The sequence below is a fragment of the Eleutherodactylus coqui genome, chromosome 6 (genome assembly GCF_035609145.1).
Source record: "Eleutherodactylus coqui strain aEleCoq1 chromosome 6, aEleCoq1.hap1, whole genome shotgun sequence".
In the NCBI taxonomy this organism is placed as follows: Eukaryota; Metazoa; Chordata; class Amphibia; order Anura; family Eleutherodactylidae; genus Eleutherodactylus; species Eleutherodactylus coqui.
In genome coordinates, this window is record NC_089842.1 from 94,962,224 (window position 1) to 94,979,968 (window position 17,745).

The 17,745-nt window shown below is 43.2% G+C and overlaps 1 protein-coding gene across 1 annotated transcript in view; it reads right to left on the bottom strand.

Moving 5' to 3' along the window:
• Positions 1 to 214: 214 nt before the first annotated feature.
• Positions 215 to 17,745, bottom strand: part of LOC136631404 (E3 SUMO-protein ligase ZBED1-like) — a 21,553-nt gene continuing 4,022 nt past the window's right edge. Inside the window, exons 2-6 of the mRNA XM_066605685.1 lie at positions 12,880 to 12,950; positions 10,103 to 10,365; positions 6,817 to 6,881; positions 5,680 to 5,837; positions 215 to 2,557 (exon numbers count right to left, since the gene is read on the bottom strand). Coding sequence (XP_066461782.1) covers positions 507 to 2,557; positions 5,680 to 5,837; positions 6,817 to 6,881; positions 10,103 to 10,365; positions 12,880 to 12,928 — 2,586 coding nt within the window. The 5' untranslated portion in view covers positions 12,929 to 12,950 and the 3' untranslated portion in view covers positions 215 to 506. The remainder of the gene's footprint in view (positions 2,558 to 5,679; positions 5,838 to 6,816; positions 6,882 to 10,102; positions 10,366 to 12,879; positions 12,951 to 17,745) is intronic.

Genomic DNA, 17,745 nt, shown 5'->3' on the forward strand with positions numbered 1-17,745 from the left:
TGAAACACTCATTAAAAAAAACTCCAAAAACAACAAAAAACAAGAATACCCATATCCTCCCCCATACCTCCCGTCATAGGTGTGAAATTCTAGACTTGTTTTTGGATTGTGTAACTACAGCCAGCAGAAAGATTTCCCTAACAAGAAACACTTGAGGAATTTCCAGTGGGGCTTGCAATACTGTCATTAAAAGAAATGGAAATGTATGCTACATATTTACCTTTAAGAAACTGGTAACAGGAGAAGACCTGGGCCAGGTGCGATAGACACCATGCCAGCGTAAAAATAATTAACGGTGAAATAGTCTTTTTTTTACGCCCAGTAATGTACTGGCATATGTATGTACAGATACTGGTGTGGACAATGGTCTCTTAGCTTGTCCTCTTTTAGGAAAGCAGTGGAAGCACTGGATCAGACCTGGAGGATATATGATGGGCCACTTGCAAGGGTGGCTACGATGGGTGTAGGAGAGGCACAAACGTGAAGGGCCAACCAGAAGAAAAGGTTCAAATAAATAACCTATTGCCATTGAGAAAGACTAGCATATCAACATGTTCTGCAGTAAGAGCGGAACGCTTTCGGTAAACAGCTAGGCCAGCATCTGTGAACAACCAGTTAGTGGGTACAGAAGTGGCAGGGATAGCCAGCAGTTTACGGGCTGCTCTTGCCAAAAGAGGGTATTGGGTGTGGTGCATCTTCCACCACTGTAGTGGGTCTTGGCATAAAGAAGAAGCCTCGCTTGTCTGGAAGCTACTTATCTCCTGCTCTGCCTGCTGGTTTACTGTGCTAGCTGAAGCATTCCTTACGTTACACAAGTCTCCTAAAAGAAACTCGATGCCGGTGTCCTGCTTGGCCTTTTTTGACGGTGGTCTGGAATTTTGAGGTTCAGGTGTAACACAGATTGGTTCAACTGTCTGTATCTTTGCCAGACTTGAAGCCTCAAGCTTCAGTAAATGAAGGGTTTCTACGCGGTCTGGTTGGCTGAGGAAATCGAGGCCCCGGAAACGAGGGTCCAAGGCACATGCCAAGTTGAGAACCTGATTTACTTCGGAATCTGAATACTTAAAAGTCAACTCTTCGTGTATGGCCTTTTTGATGTTCTTGGAAAATTCAGAGTCACTCTCGTTAGGTGCTAAGTGTTTATACAACAAACTGGTTATTACCGGCTTCACCAGTGACAATCCAGCAAATTGATCTTTGGTAAAGGTTGAGGTAGCAATAGATAATGGTTTAAGAATGTCTACAACATCTTGGAGTATTGACCAGTCCTCAGGCTGCAGAGAAATTCCATCTTCATTCAAAGTCTCAATTAAGCCTTTAAAAAACTTGGAATGGTCCACTATGCTCTGCAGTAAAGTGTAGATACTGTACCACTTAGTACCGTCCCGTAAGAACATTTTTAAATGGACCTTTAAAACAGGCCCATGAGTGGTTAACTCCTCATTTTGAGCTGCCGATGAAAAAATTGTGGCTATCAGTCTTCGGAACCTATCCAATGTGGTCTGTATAGTATGGTGCTGGAGTATCGCTTCAATGCAATTTTTCAAAACCTGTCCAACACATGGCAGAGATTTCCAACCTACTTTCGAAGCTGCTATTTTAACAGAAGGACTGCTGAGTCCCACCGCATAGAATGTGTTCTCGCGTATTCCCCATTCATCTGCAACATCTTGAAGAACTAATTTCAGGCTTTCTTCAGACAAGTCTTCCGAAACGACCCTACTTGATAGCACCGTATTCTTGGATTCAAAAGCTTCAGTGACATAATGTATGGTGAGCGTGAGGTAGGACAAGGAGCCACTATGTTTCCATAGGTCAAGACTGACTGAACACTCTTGTAGATTTTTCACCAGTTCCATCACCTTCAACTTGGCCTGAATGTGCATCTCTTTCAGGATTGTATGAGCCAAGAAAGAGGCTGCTGGTAATTTGTAATTGGGATCCAGAATGGACAGCATTTGCACAAAACCTTCTCCTTCAATTATTTCAATCGGCATCAGGTCACGGACAATAAAATCTGCCACGGCTTTGGTTGTTCTCCCTACGGTAGGAGTCACTACAGCCCTGGATGGCAGCTCACGTGGGGAAACTGATTCAATGTTCTTCTGTGGCTCCACTACCGCTCCCTGCGTTCCTACTAACTCATTGTACTCCCTTCTATGCTTATAAATAAGATGCTGCCTCAAATTAGTGGTGTTGCCACTGTACGAAAGTCTAACACCGCACAATTTGCAAATGATCTTAGTTTTATCAATAATTCGACCATAGGCATCCCCTTGAAAGCCAAAAAAAGTCCAATAACGGCTCTGGGCTCGACCAAGGCTTACTAAGTTCTGAGTCCCTTCAAGCAGCTGAAAGCCAGATGAAGAATGCCCTACATTGTTTATTGGATAACTCTGTTTGTGTGACTGTATTAAAGGGGTAACCATATCATTACACACATACTGACTTCGAGTTGTTATATGATTCGGCAAAGAATCAAGGGTCTTCAAATGCAGGTCCTGAAAAAGCTTCATTAGAAGTTCCTTCTCGCCAAACTCATATTTAAAATGTTCGCCTAAAGATAAAATGCAAGAACAATAACATTGTTACCTATACATTTAATGTTCAGGACATGTGACAATGAATTTTGGTCTGACTGAAAAAAAAAATCATCTGCAGGGTACTTATTTTGGGGACTTATTTAGTAACAAAGTGGATTTTCAAATAGTTTTCATTTTGAAAGACATCCTACGATGTTGGGTCTGCAGCCAGTATGTAGATCTACGAGTGCCTATCGTTACTGACTACAAACCCTGTAAGGTCTGGTCCTGTAGTCATGTGTTACTCCACCTCTGCTTGCTGACCTGCAGACAGTAAGAGAGGGGACAACTGACATGGAGTATCCTGACTGAAGGATCATATTACATACAATGTGTTTCCAGTCTGTAACCATAGAGACATATAGGTCTGTCTACATGGCACTGCAGACACAAAAAATTTTTCTGTTTGCAAAAGTGTCCACAGACTTCAAAGCTTTCTCATCTTGACCCCTTAGTGACCACCCATATGTATTTTCAAATCCTGGGTGTGTGGGCTTTAATCTACAAGGTCATAAAAACACACTGGCCCTGTAGACTAAAGCCCCGGAAACAGCTCCCTGCTATCGACTGCCGGTCACGTGATCACCGTTAACCAATGGAAAACAGCGATTGTGTAAAGTTAAAAAAAAAGTTTAAAGAATTAGTGTTTCAGTGTTTCACCTCCCCTCACGGATCATATTGAGGGGAGATGAAATTACTTACCTAAGGCCCTCAGATTTGTCCCCCAACGGGATCTTTATCCACGGACCTCACCCGGCCTATACGCATGTACCCATAGGCAAAATGACGGATGCATGCCGAAGCTGAGGATTGCCCAGGAAATTTAAAATCTCCTTGTTCCTGGCTATTAAGGGTAGCCGAGAGCCTGGATATTTCACGGGGAGGGGCTGCGGTATGCAGTCCCCGGTCATGTGATCGCTGTTATTCATTGGATAATGGAAATCAATTAAAAGTAAAAGAGAAGTTAAAGTTTCACCTCTCCTCACAGACCCGATCCATGAGGGGTGGTGAAATTACTTACCTAGGGCCCCCAGATTTGTCTCTCGAGGGATCTTTATTGATGGACGTTTCCCAGGTGCAGAAGCACAGTGAGCAGTCCCCAGTCACGTGATCTCAGTTAGCCACAATGGGTAGGTTTCTGAACACAGGACAAACAGGGGTATCCATTTTGGGGTGCAAATCCTCATTTTCATGTGCACTATATGCGCACCTGTATTTAAAATGACATATTTGCAAAAATATAAAATTTTATTTTTTTTCCCCCTCCAAATTGCATTCACTCCTGAAAATAATCTTTGGGGTCAAAATACTCATGACCCCCCTCAGTAAATATATTAAGGGGTGTATTTTTTAAAAATAAGGTTATTTGTGGGGGTATTTATCATTCTGATACCTATAAGCCTTTGCAATCTTGGCTTGGTGTAGGGAAACAAAATGTTCATCAAAATATTAATAATTAATGTTAAATTTGTACGTCTCCTAAATGGTTAAAAAAACTAAAGTTTTTCAACTTTGCATTCAGAATAAAGTTAACAGATGGAAATATATATAATCAAAATTTGTACAATATGTTTGCACATATTTGACATATTGCAGTTGAAAATGTAAAAATTTTTCCACTTTTGCCGCTTTTAATTAATATACACAAATTCTATCGGTCTGATTTTACCACGTATATAAGGTACAATATGTGGTGAAAAAAATGGCAGAATTACTTGGATATGCAAAAACTTTACAGAGTTATTCTATATTAAGGCCCATTCACACGGGACGAATGTTGGGCAAACGATGTCCGACACTCGTCCCCACACATACTCGCTCCCGTGCTGTTACACAAGAGCGAGTATCGCTGGCTGAACGGCTGTCGTTTACACTGAACGATGATCGTTCCAGATTTTAAGCTGCATAAATTCCTGACTGACGATCGTTCAGTGAATGGAGAGGGGCAGGGGAGAGCGAGGAGTGAAATCTCCCACAGCCGCCCAGGCCCCCTGCGGGCCGCTCTGTCAGAGAGCCAGTGATACTCACTCCTGTGTAACAGCATAGAAGAGAGTACACAAAGTTTCCCCAACATTCGTCCTGTGTAAATAGGCCTTTAAAATGATACATATCAGACTTCCAAAATTTGGCTTAGTTATTAAGGCGCACACAGGCTTGGTCACTAAGGGGTTAAATATTTATGATAGATCCATTATATCTTTTTTTAAGTCCCATAGACTTGTCTAGAGAGTGCTGAGTTCCCAGGTATGGTCTATTGCCTTGGAGTATGTCGGTAGGAGATATGCATGGATAGAGATGTTAATACTGTTGTATGAATCCAGTTACTTATTGATTCTCACTGATTATTAATATACGGTGAATGCTCTTTAGGATTGTCTAAATCTTAAGTTTAATAAGGTCACATGTTCATCGAGTACACTGGTCATAACGATGTTGAATGTCCTAAACGCAACTCATGAAACCTTGGATTATACCGGTATATTGTAAGATACTTCAAATTTTGGTGGAAGTCCATTATGGAAAATATTGTCCAAAATTTAGTCTGTTATGATGAGAGGGAATCATTTAAATTGTTGTTTTCGTTTGGTTCTTCGGGAAATGCGAATTTGCGCGTTTTGGAAAAATTGGAAAATGCTCAATAAAAACTTTTTGATTTAAAAAAAAAAAAAAGAGAGTATCGAGTGGCTACTTCCCCATTCATTCTCGATCTGCAAGAGTTGCACTTCTGGTTGCCTCATCCATCATTAGCATTAGGTACAATGGCAAATATCAATGAGATAAGGACTATGAAGTTGGATTTCAATTGCCTGATCCTTCTCGGGAGATAAGCCACTGCCAGATGTGCTCTGTCGCAGCTTAAACACCTCCCTATATTCACAACACATGGACACTCGGCTGGTCCAGGCGTGTATGTGAATAGGGCTGTCGGGTCATTGTAAATGTGGCTGGGTGTTTACAGCCAAGAGCGATCTAAAATACATGGACAGCCCAAGATGAATACATGCAGATACCCAGCAATCAACATAATGATTTTACTTTGAAGGTCTATCGGTTCCTCGTGTTACCAACAGTATAATGACAATGGAGTTCCGTTTACCTAATTTGAGTCCTAGCGTTCTAGCATACTCCTCCCCAATCCACACCAGCAGTTCTGTGCCTGACGGAATAGGCTGACATGCGCGGTAATAGATTTTTCCCCGGTACTGAAACACTGTCAGGTTGTGTTCCTCTTCTGTTGATGCACATGCTACGTACCTTGGAAAAGTAGAGATGGTAAATGTTATATACATTGACCTTTATAAGGGTATGAGACAAAATATGGGGCAGAAGTTACTGTTATGAAGAGTAAGTCACACAGGGTACAACTGATTTACTAAAAGTTTTTCCATTTTTCTCATCAGAAAAGTAGTGATGGACATGTAGAATCAGATACTTTCCAGTACTTGTGCATATTCATGTTGGGGAATGCAGCACACACTGCAACAAGATTTCTCAATTGTATACTACCGTTTTCCCCCCAAAATAAGACCTACCGCAAAAATAAGCCCCACCCTGGTTTTTCTCAATTTTCGGGGAGGCTTGAAATATAAGCTCTACCCTGATAATAAGCCCTAGCTAGACTACATAAAAAAAAGAAAAATACATTACGTAGCAGGCGCGGTCCGGGTCCCTCCTGCTGCTCTCCGTAGCTCCGCTCCGCTTCTTGTACTCCTTAGCCACTGACAGAAGAGCACTTCCTGATTGCTGAATTCATAAATCTCACCTCCAGGAAGCAGTGGCTCTGATTAGTTCAGCGAGCGCTGCATTGATTGGCTGAGTAGCGCTCACTGAACTAATGCGACGGCTGTGATTGGTTCCTTAACCACTGCATTGATTGGTTCTTCGACCAGTGCTCAGCCAATCACAGCCGTTCCGTTGTGAAGGCGTCATTTGTGAAGGGGCTGAGCCATGGCATTGATTGGCCAATTCATAAATCCCACCTCTACAATGCAACGGCTGTGATTGGTTCTTCAACCAATGCTCAGCCAATCAATGCAGAGGTCAAAGAACCAATGCAACAGGAGAAACCCGGACCGAGTCTGCTAGGAAAGTAAAATGAGACATTCCACGAAAATGAGACCAGTGCCTCCTTTGGGGCAAAAATTAATGTAAGACAGGGTCCTTTTTTGGAGGGAAACATGGTATTGAACTTCTTTGAATATATTCAGTGTTTCTTTTATGTGTCAGGACTTACCTCATCCAGCTGCTCTTGGAGTCATCACTGGCATCAATATAAAAATAGGATCCATTGTCTCTAATCTGCAGGAACAATAACAGTATATAAGAGGTAAATCTATATCCCCAGCACATAAAACCATACATTTCTAATATCCAGGCATGGTTTTACGTCAGGTGAGGTTTCAGTTATAATCACAGTAGGTAATGTGTCAGGTTATGTCAATACTCTCCAAACAGAGTTAACGACACCGCTACTTTCAAAGTGGTCGTAATGACATCATCAATCTGAAAATATAAAGTTCTAGTTCATACTCTAAATACAAGTGATCTATTAGATTTACGGGGTGATTCTCTTATTGACAAACCCAACTATTCCTCAATAACTTTTTGATTTTTGTATGTTTCCCTATGAAAATGGAAATGTACATACTAATTAGCAAAAAAATAATGCACCCAGATGGAAATGCTGGATTGTTACAAAACTTAGCATATAGTTATGCCTCAAGCAGATATGTAAAGGATTACAGTAGTGGTCCCCTGTTGCCGCATAAACAGGCTCTTTTGTGTAGAGGACCTTATGTTGAGAGATCGCCGACCACCTGACATTCCTCTACCACACACTCAAAGACATTTTGCCCATACTTTGAGAGGGGCGCATCCTTGCAATGCAAGAAACAGGATGGTCGTTTTAACGAATAGCTGCCATCCGGGTCGTTCTGAACAAGTTGTTAGGAGGTGTTGGGAGCAGTGGTTACGCACATGGTGAACAGGCTCTGGACAACCCAGAAAGGCCACCAGCAGAAAGGATAGGATGATCCCCGACAAGCAGCTCCAACAGTTTTGTTGCCCACCAACGAGACACAGGTGGCACCTTCATTACAGAACCCTATCTCTGCCGGACCATTTCCAAGTGCTAAGCAGAAGGAAATTTGGTGTCATGGTGCCCATTACATGTCCTGCCATTAACATCCCAACACCGTTGCCTTCGTGATGATGGTCATGCTCAAGTATGGAGGCCTCATGGTGAGCGCGTCAGTCCTGCTTTTACTATGGAGTGAGACATACTGTCCCAACTGCTGTGTGATTTGAGGGACACTAACAGTTCAGCGTTCTGTTTCCCGGAAATCCGGCAACCACTTGTGTTGCCTCTCGTGGTCCAGTTGCAACATATGTAGGCAGATGTGTCCAGGAAAACATACAAAGACTGTATTCCCCCATGCTTGACCATATCTAATCATGTATATAGGCTAGAGGTGGCCCATCGGGGTACTAGACCTCCTTTGAATTGCACAGTGTTCCTCAATAAGCTTATCCTTTCACTCGAATATTGTAATTTTTACATATATCATCATTACATTCACACATTCAAAGTTTCATTCATAGTAAGATAGTTTGAAAGGCGGGAAAAAAAGACACACATCCATCTAGTTCAGCCTATTATCTCCCAATGTTGATCCAGAGGAAGAATGAGGTAGAAGCCAAATGAATTCCTTCCTGACTCCAATCTGGCAATCGAAATAATCCCTGGATAAACAACCCTTCTAAAGTAATTAGTAATTATGATATATAGTATTATAAAGCTGAAGAAAGACATCCAGGCTCCTCTTGAACTCTTTTATCAAATTCTCCATCCCCACGTCCTCAGGCAGAGATTTCCATAGTTTCGCTGCTCTTACAGTAAAGAACCCCCTTTTATGTCTGTAGAGAAACCTTCTTTCCTCTAGACCTAGAGGATGCCCCCTTATTACAGTCACAGTCCTGGGTATAAATAGATGATGGGAGGGATCTCTGTATTGTCCCCTGATATACATATAAATAGTTATTAGGTCGCCTCTCTGCCGTTTTTTTACTAAACGAAATAATCCAAATTTTGATGAGCTCTCTGGGTATTGTAGTCCATCCATTCCTTTTATTACTTTACTTGCCCGCCTTTGTACCCACTCAAGCTCTGATATGTCCTCCTTGAGTTCTGGTACCCAGAATTGTACACAATAATCCATGTGTGGTCTGACCAGTGACTTGTAAAGAGGAAGAACAATGTTCTCGTCATGTGCGCCTAGATATCCTTGTGCTATTTACTTTACATAGTTTTGTGTCAACTGTAAATATTGATATTTTACTGTACAATATTTCTACCAGGTCATTAATAAATATATTAAAGAATAGGGCCCAGTACTGCCCCTGTGGTAACTAGTAATGGTGACCCAATCAGCCCCATTTATAACCCCCCTTTGCTTTCTATCACTGAGCCAGTTTCTTACCCACTTACACATTTTCTCACCCAGACCAAGCATTCTCATCTTATATACAACCTTTTATGCAGCACAGTATATAATGCTTTGGAAAGGTCCAGATAAACAAGATCCAGTGACTCCCCCCGGTCCAGTCTGGAACTTACCTCCTCCTAGAAGCTGATCAGATTGGTTTGACAGGAGTGATCTCTCATAAACCCATGCTGATATGGAGTTATACAGCTATTTTCCTTGAGGTCCTCCAGGATAGCATCTCTTTGAAACCCTTCAAACATTTTACCCACAGTAGAAGTAAGAGTTACTGGCCTGTATTCGATTCCGACAACTCCTTGGTGCATTATTCTTTTTGGTAATGAGTGCATTTATCTTGTATATTGCAAAAACAGTTTTCCTTTTAGACAGTTTTCATAAATCTATTCCATAATCGTCATCCATATCCATTTTCATAGGGAACCATGTTACTACTCTCCAAATAAACGTAGTGACAGAGCTATTCCTCACATAAGACTGATGACATCCCCACTCTCTTAAGTGTAGACTGCACGGAGTACTTCCTATATTTTGTGCTTTTTATTATATTCTATACATAGAAGTGATGATACCACCACCCTATAAATAGAAAGAAAAGATCATTAATGCCCAAATAGGAGGTCTAGTTGATCATCCAAAAATAGTATAAACTACCCAAATGTAAGTACTGACGTCACGAATCTCTAGGTAAAATAAGGATATTACTACTCATCAAACACAAATCAATACAGCAGAAGTCCAAGTTGTAATTGCTGGGCTGCAATGCAAAATCTGTATCTGGACCCCAGTAATCTAATATATAGAACTTGTCTCCTTATATCAGCATCTGTTAGGGCACCGGGGAGGTATTTTCAAAAGAAGAAAAATTATCTCATATGGGCAGAGGGGCCTTTCGTGTCTCTCCAGGTTTAGTGTCACGGTGAAACCTCTGCACCCCTATGCCTTCCCCTTCCTCCTTTACAGGGAAACATTCATTCCTCAAAAAAAGGGTAGAACTGATGAAATAAGAAGACTCCCTACCGCCCAGGAGTAGACGGTACACTCGCTCCTATCCACTAAAATTTCGCCTTCGTATGGACCAAAGAAGCAGCCACGGGGAATGATGGGAATTGTGCCCCATACACCAAAACCTCCTTGAGATCTTTCTTTGACCACTAGTCCTTCTGGTAGAGAAAGTAAAGCACGAGATGGGACATTTTCTGGAACTGGTGTGTCCAAGATAAACGTTGGTGCTCCGTGTTGTGGACAGGAGTCTCTGAAGTACAACCGGCAATCCTCACAAACTACAAGGAAAGAGAAAGACAATGGAGAGTCATCGCAAAATCTAAAGCCTCCACTCAAACTTTTAAGAGCTCCAGGAAGCTGAGGTATGGGGGGCTGTTTGGTGGGGTCGTCACACTGCAGAGATGCTTTACTTGTAATCAAGGGAAGGGAAACAACCGCAGCTCTGCAGTGTGAGAACACCAACAAGACCTGAAAGCTCAGCTACCTGTAAAAGGTTGTGGGACTGTATGGTGTTTTTTTTTTAAATTTCTAAATATATGTGTAAATAAGCACATCTCCTCCATGAAGCTGTAGTCCTCAAGATGGTGATTCCCAACCGGGGTGCCATGGCACTGACAGCATACCATCTCAGTACCTTGAACACCTAAGCGCCTATTCAGAGGTGCACGGGAGTAGAGGATAGGGGAGGAGCCATCTAGGTGTACACACCGCCATCCATGCATCGCACAGCAGCAGCGCTTAGAACTTCAAAGCACGGGATGGTATGCGGTCAGTGCGGCCATGAGCGCGTCTCTGCTCCATCGGTAGTTTTGCTACGAAGTCCGGTGGGATAGGGCCTAAATCAAAAGGAAAAAAAATTTAGCCTAAAATATGAAAAAAAACGGGGACAGTTTACTGGACCATCCGTGCTGCGCTCAGTACAGACTGCTGCGTACCGGGCGAGGGAAGCACTGACAGCTGAAGGCTTTGTCTGGAAACCAGCTAGATACAGCGCCCCCCTCCAAACTCCACACAAATGATGCAGATTTTAACTCAGTTTTGGATGTGGAAATGCTGTGGAATTTGCTGTGGATTTTTGGCTGCAGACATTCCACAGTATTTACGCCCCATCCAAACACATCCTAAGGGCTCCTTCACACTGGCGAGTGTGATATCACGGGCCGATATCACGCTCCCCACCAAGTGAAAGCCCTGTAGATGTGAGGCATTTCCATGTGAAAAACAGCCACGCATCACTGGGGGAGGAAGGACAGCAGCCGCGGCAGAGGAGCGCAGAGTTCTCCCATTGCATCCAATAGGGCCGGCGCTGCTGCCACCAGCCTCATTGAAAACAATGAGCGATCTCGCAAAAAGAATGGACCTGCTGCAATACGTTTCCCGCATAGCATCGCATCACAGTGCCATGCAGGAAAACATCGCTAATGTGAAAGAACCCATTCAAAACAATGGTTTTCATATTTGTGCGAGATTTCTGCGTCTTGAATGCACAAATCTCGCACAATTTTCACACCAGTGTGAAGGTGCCCTTAGACTGGGTCCACACGGGGCTGATTTTCCGGGAACTTTCCATACGGACACTACACACAGGAAATCCGTGGCATTAACAGTAGCAACAAAGGGGATGAGATTTCCAAAGATCCTAGACCATTGTCCACATCAGCAATTGATCTAGTTTAGAAAATAAACAAAAAAAACAAGAAAGATTTAAGGCCATTTACGCTGAAAGATAATCGCTCAAAATTCACTCAAACTACAGTTTGAGCGACAGTTTTGAGCAATCGCTTTGCATAAACTCTTAAGTAGCTAATCAGCTACTTAAGAGTTTATTAGCGTGTAAATGAAAGCTGCTTTGTTCTCGGAGCTGGCAGCAGTATCCCGCTAAGAACTGCGAGCGGGATACCAGCTGAAAGAAAACTATCAGCGGTATCCCACTGAGAATTCAGCGTGCGCACTGATAAGGCTCATCGCAGATTTTAAGCTTAAAGTCAGCGATGAACGAATAGTGCATGAAAAGTGTATGATGTGCGCACATTTAGACACAACAATTATCACTTAAAAGCTGTCTTTTGAGCGATAATCGTTGTGTCTAAATGGGCCTTTAGGCCTCATGTCCACGGGGAAAATCAGGCCCGCTACGGATTCTCCATGTAGAATCCGTAGCGGGTCCCTCCTGCCCCGCGGACATGAGCGCTGAAAATAAGAATTAACTTACCTCTCGCCCGCTTCGGATCTTCTCTTCGCCGCGGCTTCATCTTCTCTCCGTCGCGGCCGGATCTTCTTTCTTCGGCCCGGCAGATGCGCAGGGCACGTCGGTCGCATGCCCCGCGCATGCGCCGGCCCCGAAGGAAAAAAGATCTGGCCGCGATGGAGAGAAGATCAAGCTGCGGCGAAGGGAAAATCCGGAGCGGGTGAGTAAATTCCGATTTTTGTCTCCCGCAGATCCGGACGGCTTCCATAGGCTTCAACAGAAGCCTGCGGGAGCCGTCCCCGCGGGAGACCCGCACGAAAATGGAGCATGGTCCAGATTTTTTCATGCTCCATTTTTTTAAAAATCACTTTTATTGACCATCCGCGGGTATTTATCTACCCGCGGGTGGTCAATGCATCCCTATGGGGTGCGGATCCGTGTGCAGGAGAAGAGTTAAAATCCGCTGCGGATTTTAATTCTTCTTTTGCCCGTGGACATGAGGCCTTAGGATAAATATAAGTTTTGTGAGAGAGGGATAAAGGTAGCCTCTAGGTGGAGTTCACAATAATGAATTACTGTATGAGATACAACAATATGGACTTACAAAGCAGCTCGTCCTCCAGCTGGGCGCAGGCCTCCTCTGCGGTCTGCATTGTCCGACGCTCGTCCAGACACCTGAGGAAGTAAAAGAGCTATAGGAAGTCTGCAACGTGTTCTGTGCATGAGACCAGTCCACATTATGTGAAACAAACACCAATCAGACCCGGCACGCAAATCACAGGCCTGGTGATTGCCGCACAATTGTCTATTGTCTCTGACGATGAGCCACAAAGTGCTGACTGATGCAGAAAATGTGTTAACGACTCCTTGGTTGTAGCGCACATGGAGGACTAAACCGCAAGTCACATGTTTATATAAGAAAACATTTAAAGAGGTCCCGCTCTATGAAGGTGTACGTTCATGTCTGCAAACCAATCTCTTACTTCTCTACAATGAAATAAACTTAAGTAAGTTTCTAAATAGTCTTAAAGGGAATCTATCAGCTACTTTCTGCCCTATAAGCTAAGCCGATTGGCTCAAAGCTTCCCACCGCTCTCTTGGTGCCAGCTGGCAAACCTGCCACATAACGCTTCCGGCAGACTATATGGTGCACAGAGGACTATATAGCGCCATGTAGGCTGCAGAATGCATTGCAGTGGCGGGTTTAAAAACTGACAAAAGGAGGAAAGGAAGGGAAAATATGTACAAAGCTTACATCCCCACACTCGTGTCAGCTACTTTCAGCCCATTTTTTTGTATATAGGTCCTCTGCAGACTGATATGTCTCCATGGTTACTGATTTTAGACAAATCCCATGTAATGTGATTCTGTAGTCAGGAGTAACTATGCCGCTTCCGTTGTATGTTAATCTAAACCCATAGACAGGTTATCCTTAAAGCAACTCTCCAGTCAGAAGCTCAAAGTTGGTATGCAAGTCAGGATCTACAGGGGATGGTTACCGGCTATTCATTTTTCCTTAGATCTTGCTTTTTAGCTTAGCTTTATTATGACAGATCTGTGACTGCAGTGCCTAATCTGAAGTAGTCTGGGACACACACCCTGTCTCATCATTGGTTCTATCTGCCTTCTCTGCAACCTAAACCAATGATGAGGCAGGGGGTGTGTCCCAGACTACTTCAGATTAGGCACTGTAGTCACAGATCACAGCTCTCTACTAACAGCTACAAAGTGGCCAAGGAGCAAGATCTGAGGAAAAGCATAGCAGGTAATCATCCCCTGTAGATACTGACTTGCGTATCAATTTTGAGCTCCTGACTGAAGAGTCGCTTTAAATCAGTCCCAGATCATAATAAAAAAATTGGTTTTGTTTGAAATTAAAAAAAAAAAGTCATTTCGCCCCCATATTTATTACCCATCTTTATTTGCCTAGCATATACTTTGTAAGCACACTTTGGTGTATAGAGTTGTTTGAACATAACAGAACATACACCAACAGCAGGTGATACAAGTATACATCTCTGTGGTTCTTCAATGGACCCTGGACTATCAGTTCATGTAATATACAGGCAATTATTCCGGTGGCTTAATCAGAGGGAACGTAAACTGCAGTGGGATTAAATAGTTGGACCTACAGCGATTATAGGCTTACGGTGGCTCAGAGGTTAGTGCTGCTATCCTGCAGCTATGGGATCCTTGGTTTAAATCCTACAAAGGACAACATCTGCATGGAGTTTGCATGTTCTTCCAAAGTTTGTTTGGGTTTCTGCCAAATTCTCTGGTTTCCTCTCACACTTCAAAAACATATTAATAAATTGATTGGCTTCATATAAATTTGAATGTATTAATAGGGAAATTAACCCTTTCCAATCCACTGTCTGACATCTGAAGACATTATGATTGAAGGCTGTACAGCTCCGATGTCGGAAGACATCTGGCAGGGTGTTCTTACTGTAGATTACTAGTTGCTCTGTTGTCGGGGGGCTGCTCCAGAATGTCACATACTGCAGTACTGACTCTAGCCAGCAGATGGCGCCATTGTATAATGGCAGAAAGAGAAAGACCCCTAGGAAACCCTAAATCCAAATTTGGATTGCAAAGGGTTAAATTGTGACCCACTGCTGCAGAATACAGTATGTGAGCACTACATAAGCAGCAGGAAAGAAAATACATTGAAAGCACAAAAAATAAAAAGCAGTTGGCAACCAATCAGATGCCACATCTATGTTTCCCAATGATGGTTGTGATGGGGAATCTCTCCACTTGACTTGCATACACAAGAAGCTATACTTGTAACACACCCCATAGTGTTACTGGGGTCCAGTTAAGGCTTTATAAGCACTAAACACAAAGCAGCTTTATACTCCTTCCAGGAACATCATCACTGCCATTACAAATGTACGAGACATCCGAGAACTCAGCCCAAAATAAGTTTTATTATTTCCCTTCAACTTTCCAAATTTCCCTCCAGCTCTCCTACTGTCATAATGGCAGATGAAGTCTTAAAGTGATTTTACACTTTTAACCCCTTAAGGACCAGGGTGTTTACGTCAACGGGTTTTTTTTTATGAATATATTTTTATTTTATTCTTATTATTTATTTTTTAAACTTTTTTTTTTTTTTTAAACTATTTTTTTGAACATCCATTTCCTCTATGACATCATATAGCTGGGGGTCATTTACATGGTCTTTTGTTTCTTTAAATTTCACACCTTTCCAATGTAGCTGGGGCATCCATAGGAACCCCAGTTACAGGGGAAAAACATCCCCCTGTAGTGACAGTGGTCACTGGCAGAGCTGTCAGGGTCGGCTAGGACCCTGCAGCTCTACCGTAACAGGGAAGAGCCGATGGTCACATGATCACGTAACATTTCCACTTTCTCTTTTTAGAACATAGCTCTCATTGAGCGCTATGTAACCAGGATAGGGCACAAGTGATTGAAACTGCTTCTCCTCTGGGTTCTCAACTGTGTTTGACAGCTGAGTACCCGACCTGCTCCTGCTTGATCGCAGAAGCTTTAACCACGCGCCATCTTTTTGGTATTCGCCGGGATTAAAGCCCAGGACCGAGCACTGAATATTAAAAGGTCCTTAAAGGGTTAAGCAAATAAAGTTTAAATACTGCAGACACTTGCGCAACTTTCCCACTACTTAAGGAATAGGAAGACAATTGCTTCATCATTTTAAAGGAGCTTTCCAGTTCTAAACAACTGATGCCCCATCTTCAGGATAGGTCATCAATAGCTGAATAGGGGGCCGGCCTTCAGGACCACACCCCCCCTTCCCCGTTTATCTGCTGTTCGCTCTGCCACTGGAGCAGGAATGGAATGGACTTTTTGAATGCTGGAAAAATTTTGGAATGCCATGTTGCATTTGCAGATCCCCCTGAGGTACCAGTACAATGAAAGCCCTCCAAAAGTGACCCCATTTAGGAAACTATATCTCTAAGACTGACTCCACACGGGCAATTGTGAGTATGCCGCGAGAAAATAACAGCAAAATCGCATCTTTCTTCACTGCGATTTGTGAGCGGCAGCGATGCTCTTTCCAAAGAATAATCTCACATTGTGTCGCTGCCGCCCGCGATAAAATATTGCGATTTTTTTATCCCACAAGTCAACGGGACTTTGTAATGTTAAAATCGCATCCCAACGGGCGTTTGTAGCATTGCGATGCAATAAAAGGAAGCCTCCATAGGAATAAATGGGAGATTGAAAAAAAAAATTAAAAAAAAAAATTAAAAAAATCGCAGAAAGATTGACACCATTTTTATCCCCTCAACATCGCATCAGTGAAAACATCGGAGATGGGAAGGAAACCATTGTGAATCATTGGTTTCATATTCTGCTTTTTTACTGACTATCACAGCAGGCAAAAATCAAGTGATTTTCTTGGTCGTGTGGCGCCAGCCTCAGGCCACTTTCACACAGCTGTGAAAATCGTGCGAGATTTGTGCGTTGCGAGATGCACACACACGCTACACAGCAGGCAGCAGTGTACAGCGCGGTTTCATGGCTCAATCATGAGGTATCAAACTACTAACAACCGGTTATCAGTGAGTATGTATGTGAGTGCTTCTCATGCCCCGCCCCTGGTGACATCATCGCTCCGTCCCCTGGTGACGTCATTGCAGGTCCTACAACATATATAAAACACAGAACCTGACCGACAGAAGAACAACACAGTTAGGACTCTTGAAAGGGGAGGACTAAAATAACACACTGAGTATACAACTAAGCCGTTATATTCTCAGAAAACACAACTCAGCAGTCCTGACAGGAGACACTGACCTACTGCTACCCCAGAGATCTGGTAGGCTAAAGGACCTGTGGTGATGTCACTGCTGTGGGAGGAGCCAAGCTGTGTGTGACACGTGTAGTAGAGCTGCGTGTGTGCATGTACTATGCAGCAGAGCTGTGTGGTGCATTGCGCCACCAGGAACACTGGTACTATAATTTCCTACACAACTCAGCAGTCCTGACAGAACACACTGACGTACCACAGAGATCCAGTGGGCTAAAGGACCTGTGGTGATGTCACTGCTGTGGGAGGAGCCAAGCTGTGTTTGTCTTGTGTGGTGATCAAGCTGCTGTGTGTGTGATGTGCCAACAGAAACACTGGGACAATAATGTCCTAATAATTACTAGTCAAACTACTAACAACCACTTGTCAGTGAATATTTATTCGAGTTCTTATCATGCTCCGCCTCCTGGTGACGTCATTGCAGGTCCTGCAACATATATAAAACACAGAGCCTGACCAACAGAAGAACAACACAGTTAGGGCTCTTGGAAGCGGAGGACAAAAATAACCAAATGAGAATACAACTAAACCGTTGTCTCAGACACAACACTTGTCAGTGAGTAGGTATGTGAGTGCTTCTGATGCTCCGCCCCCTGGTAACGTCATCGCAGGTTCTACAACATGTAGAAAACACAGAACCTGACCGACAGAAGAATAATACAGTTAGGG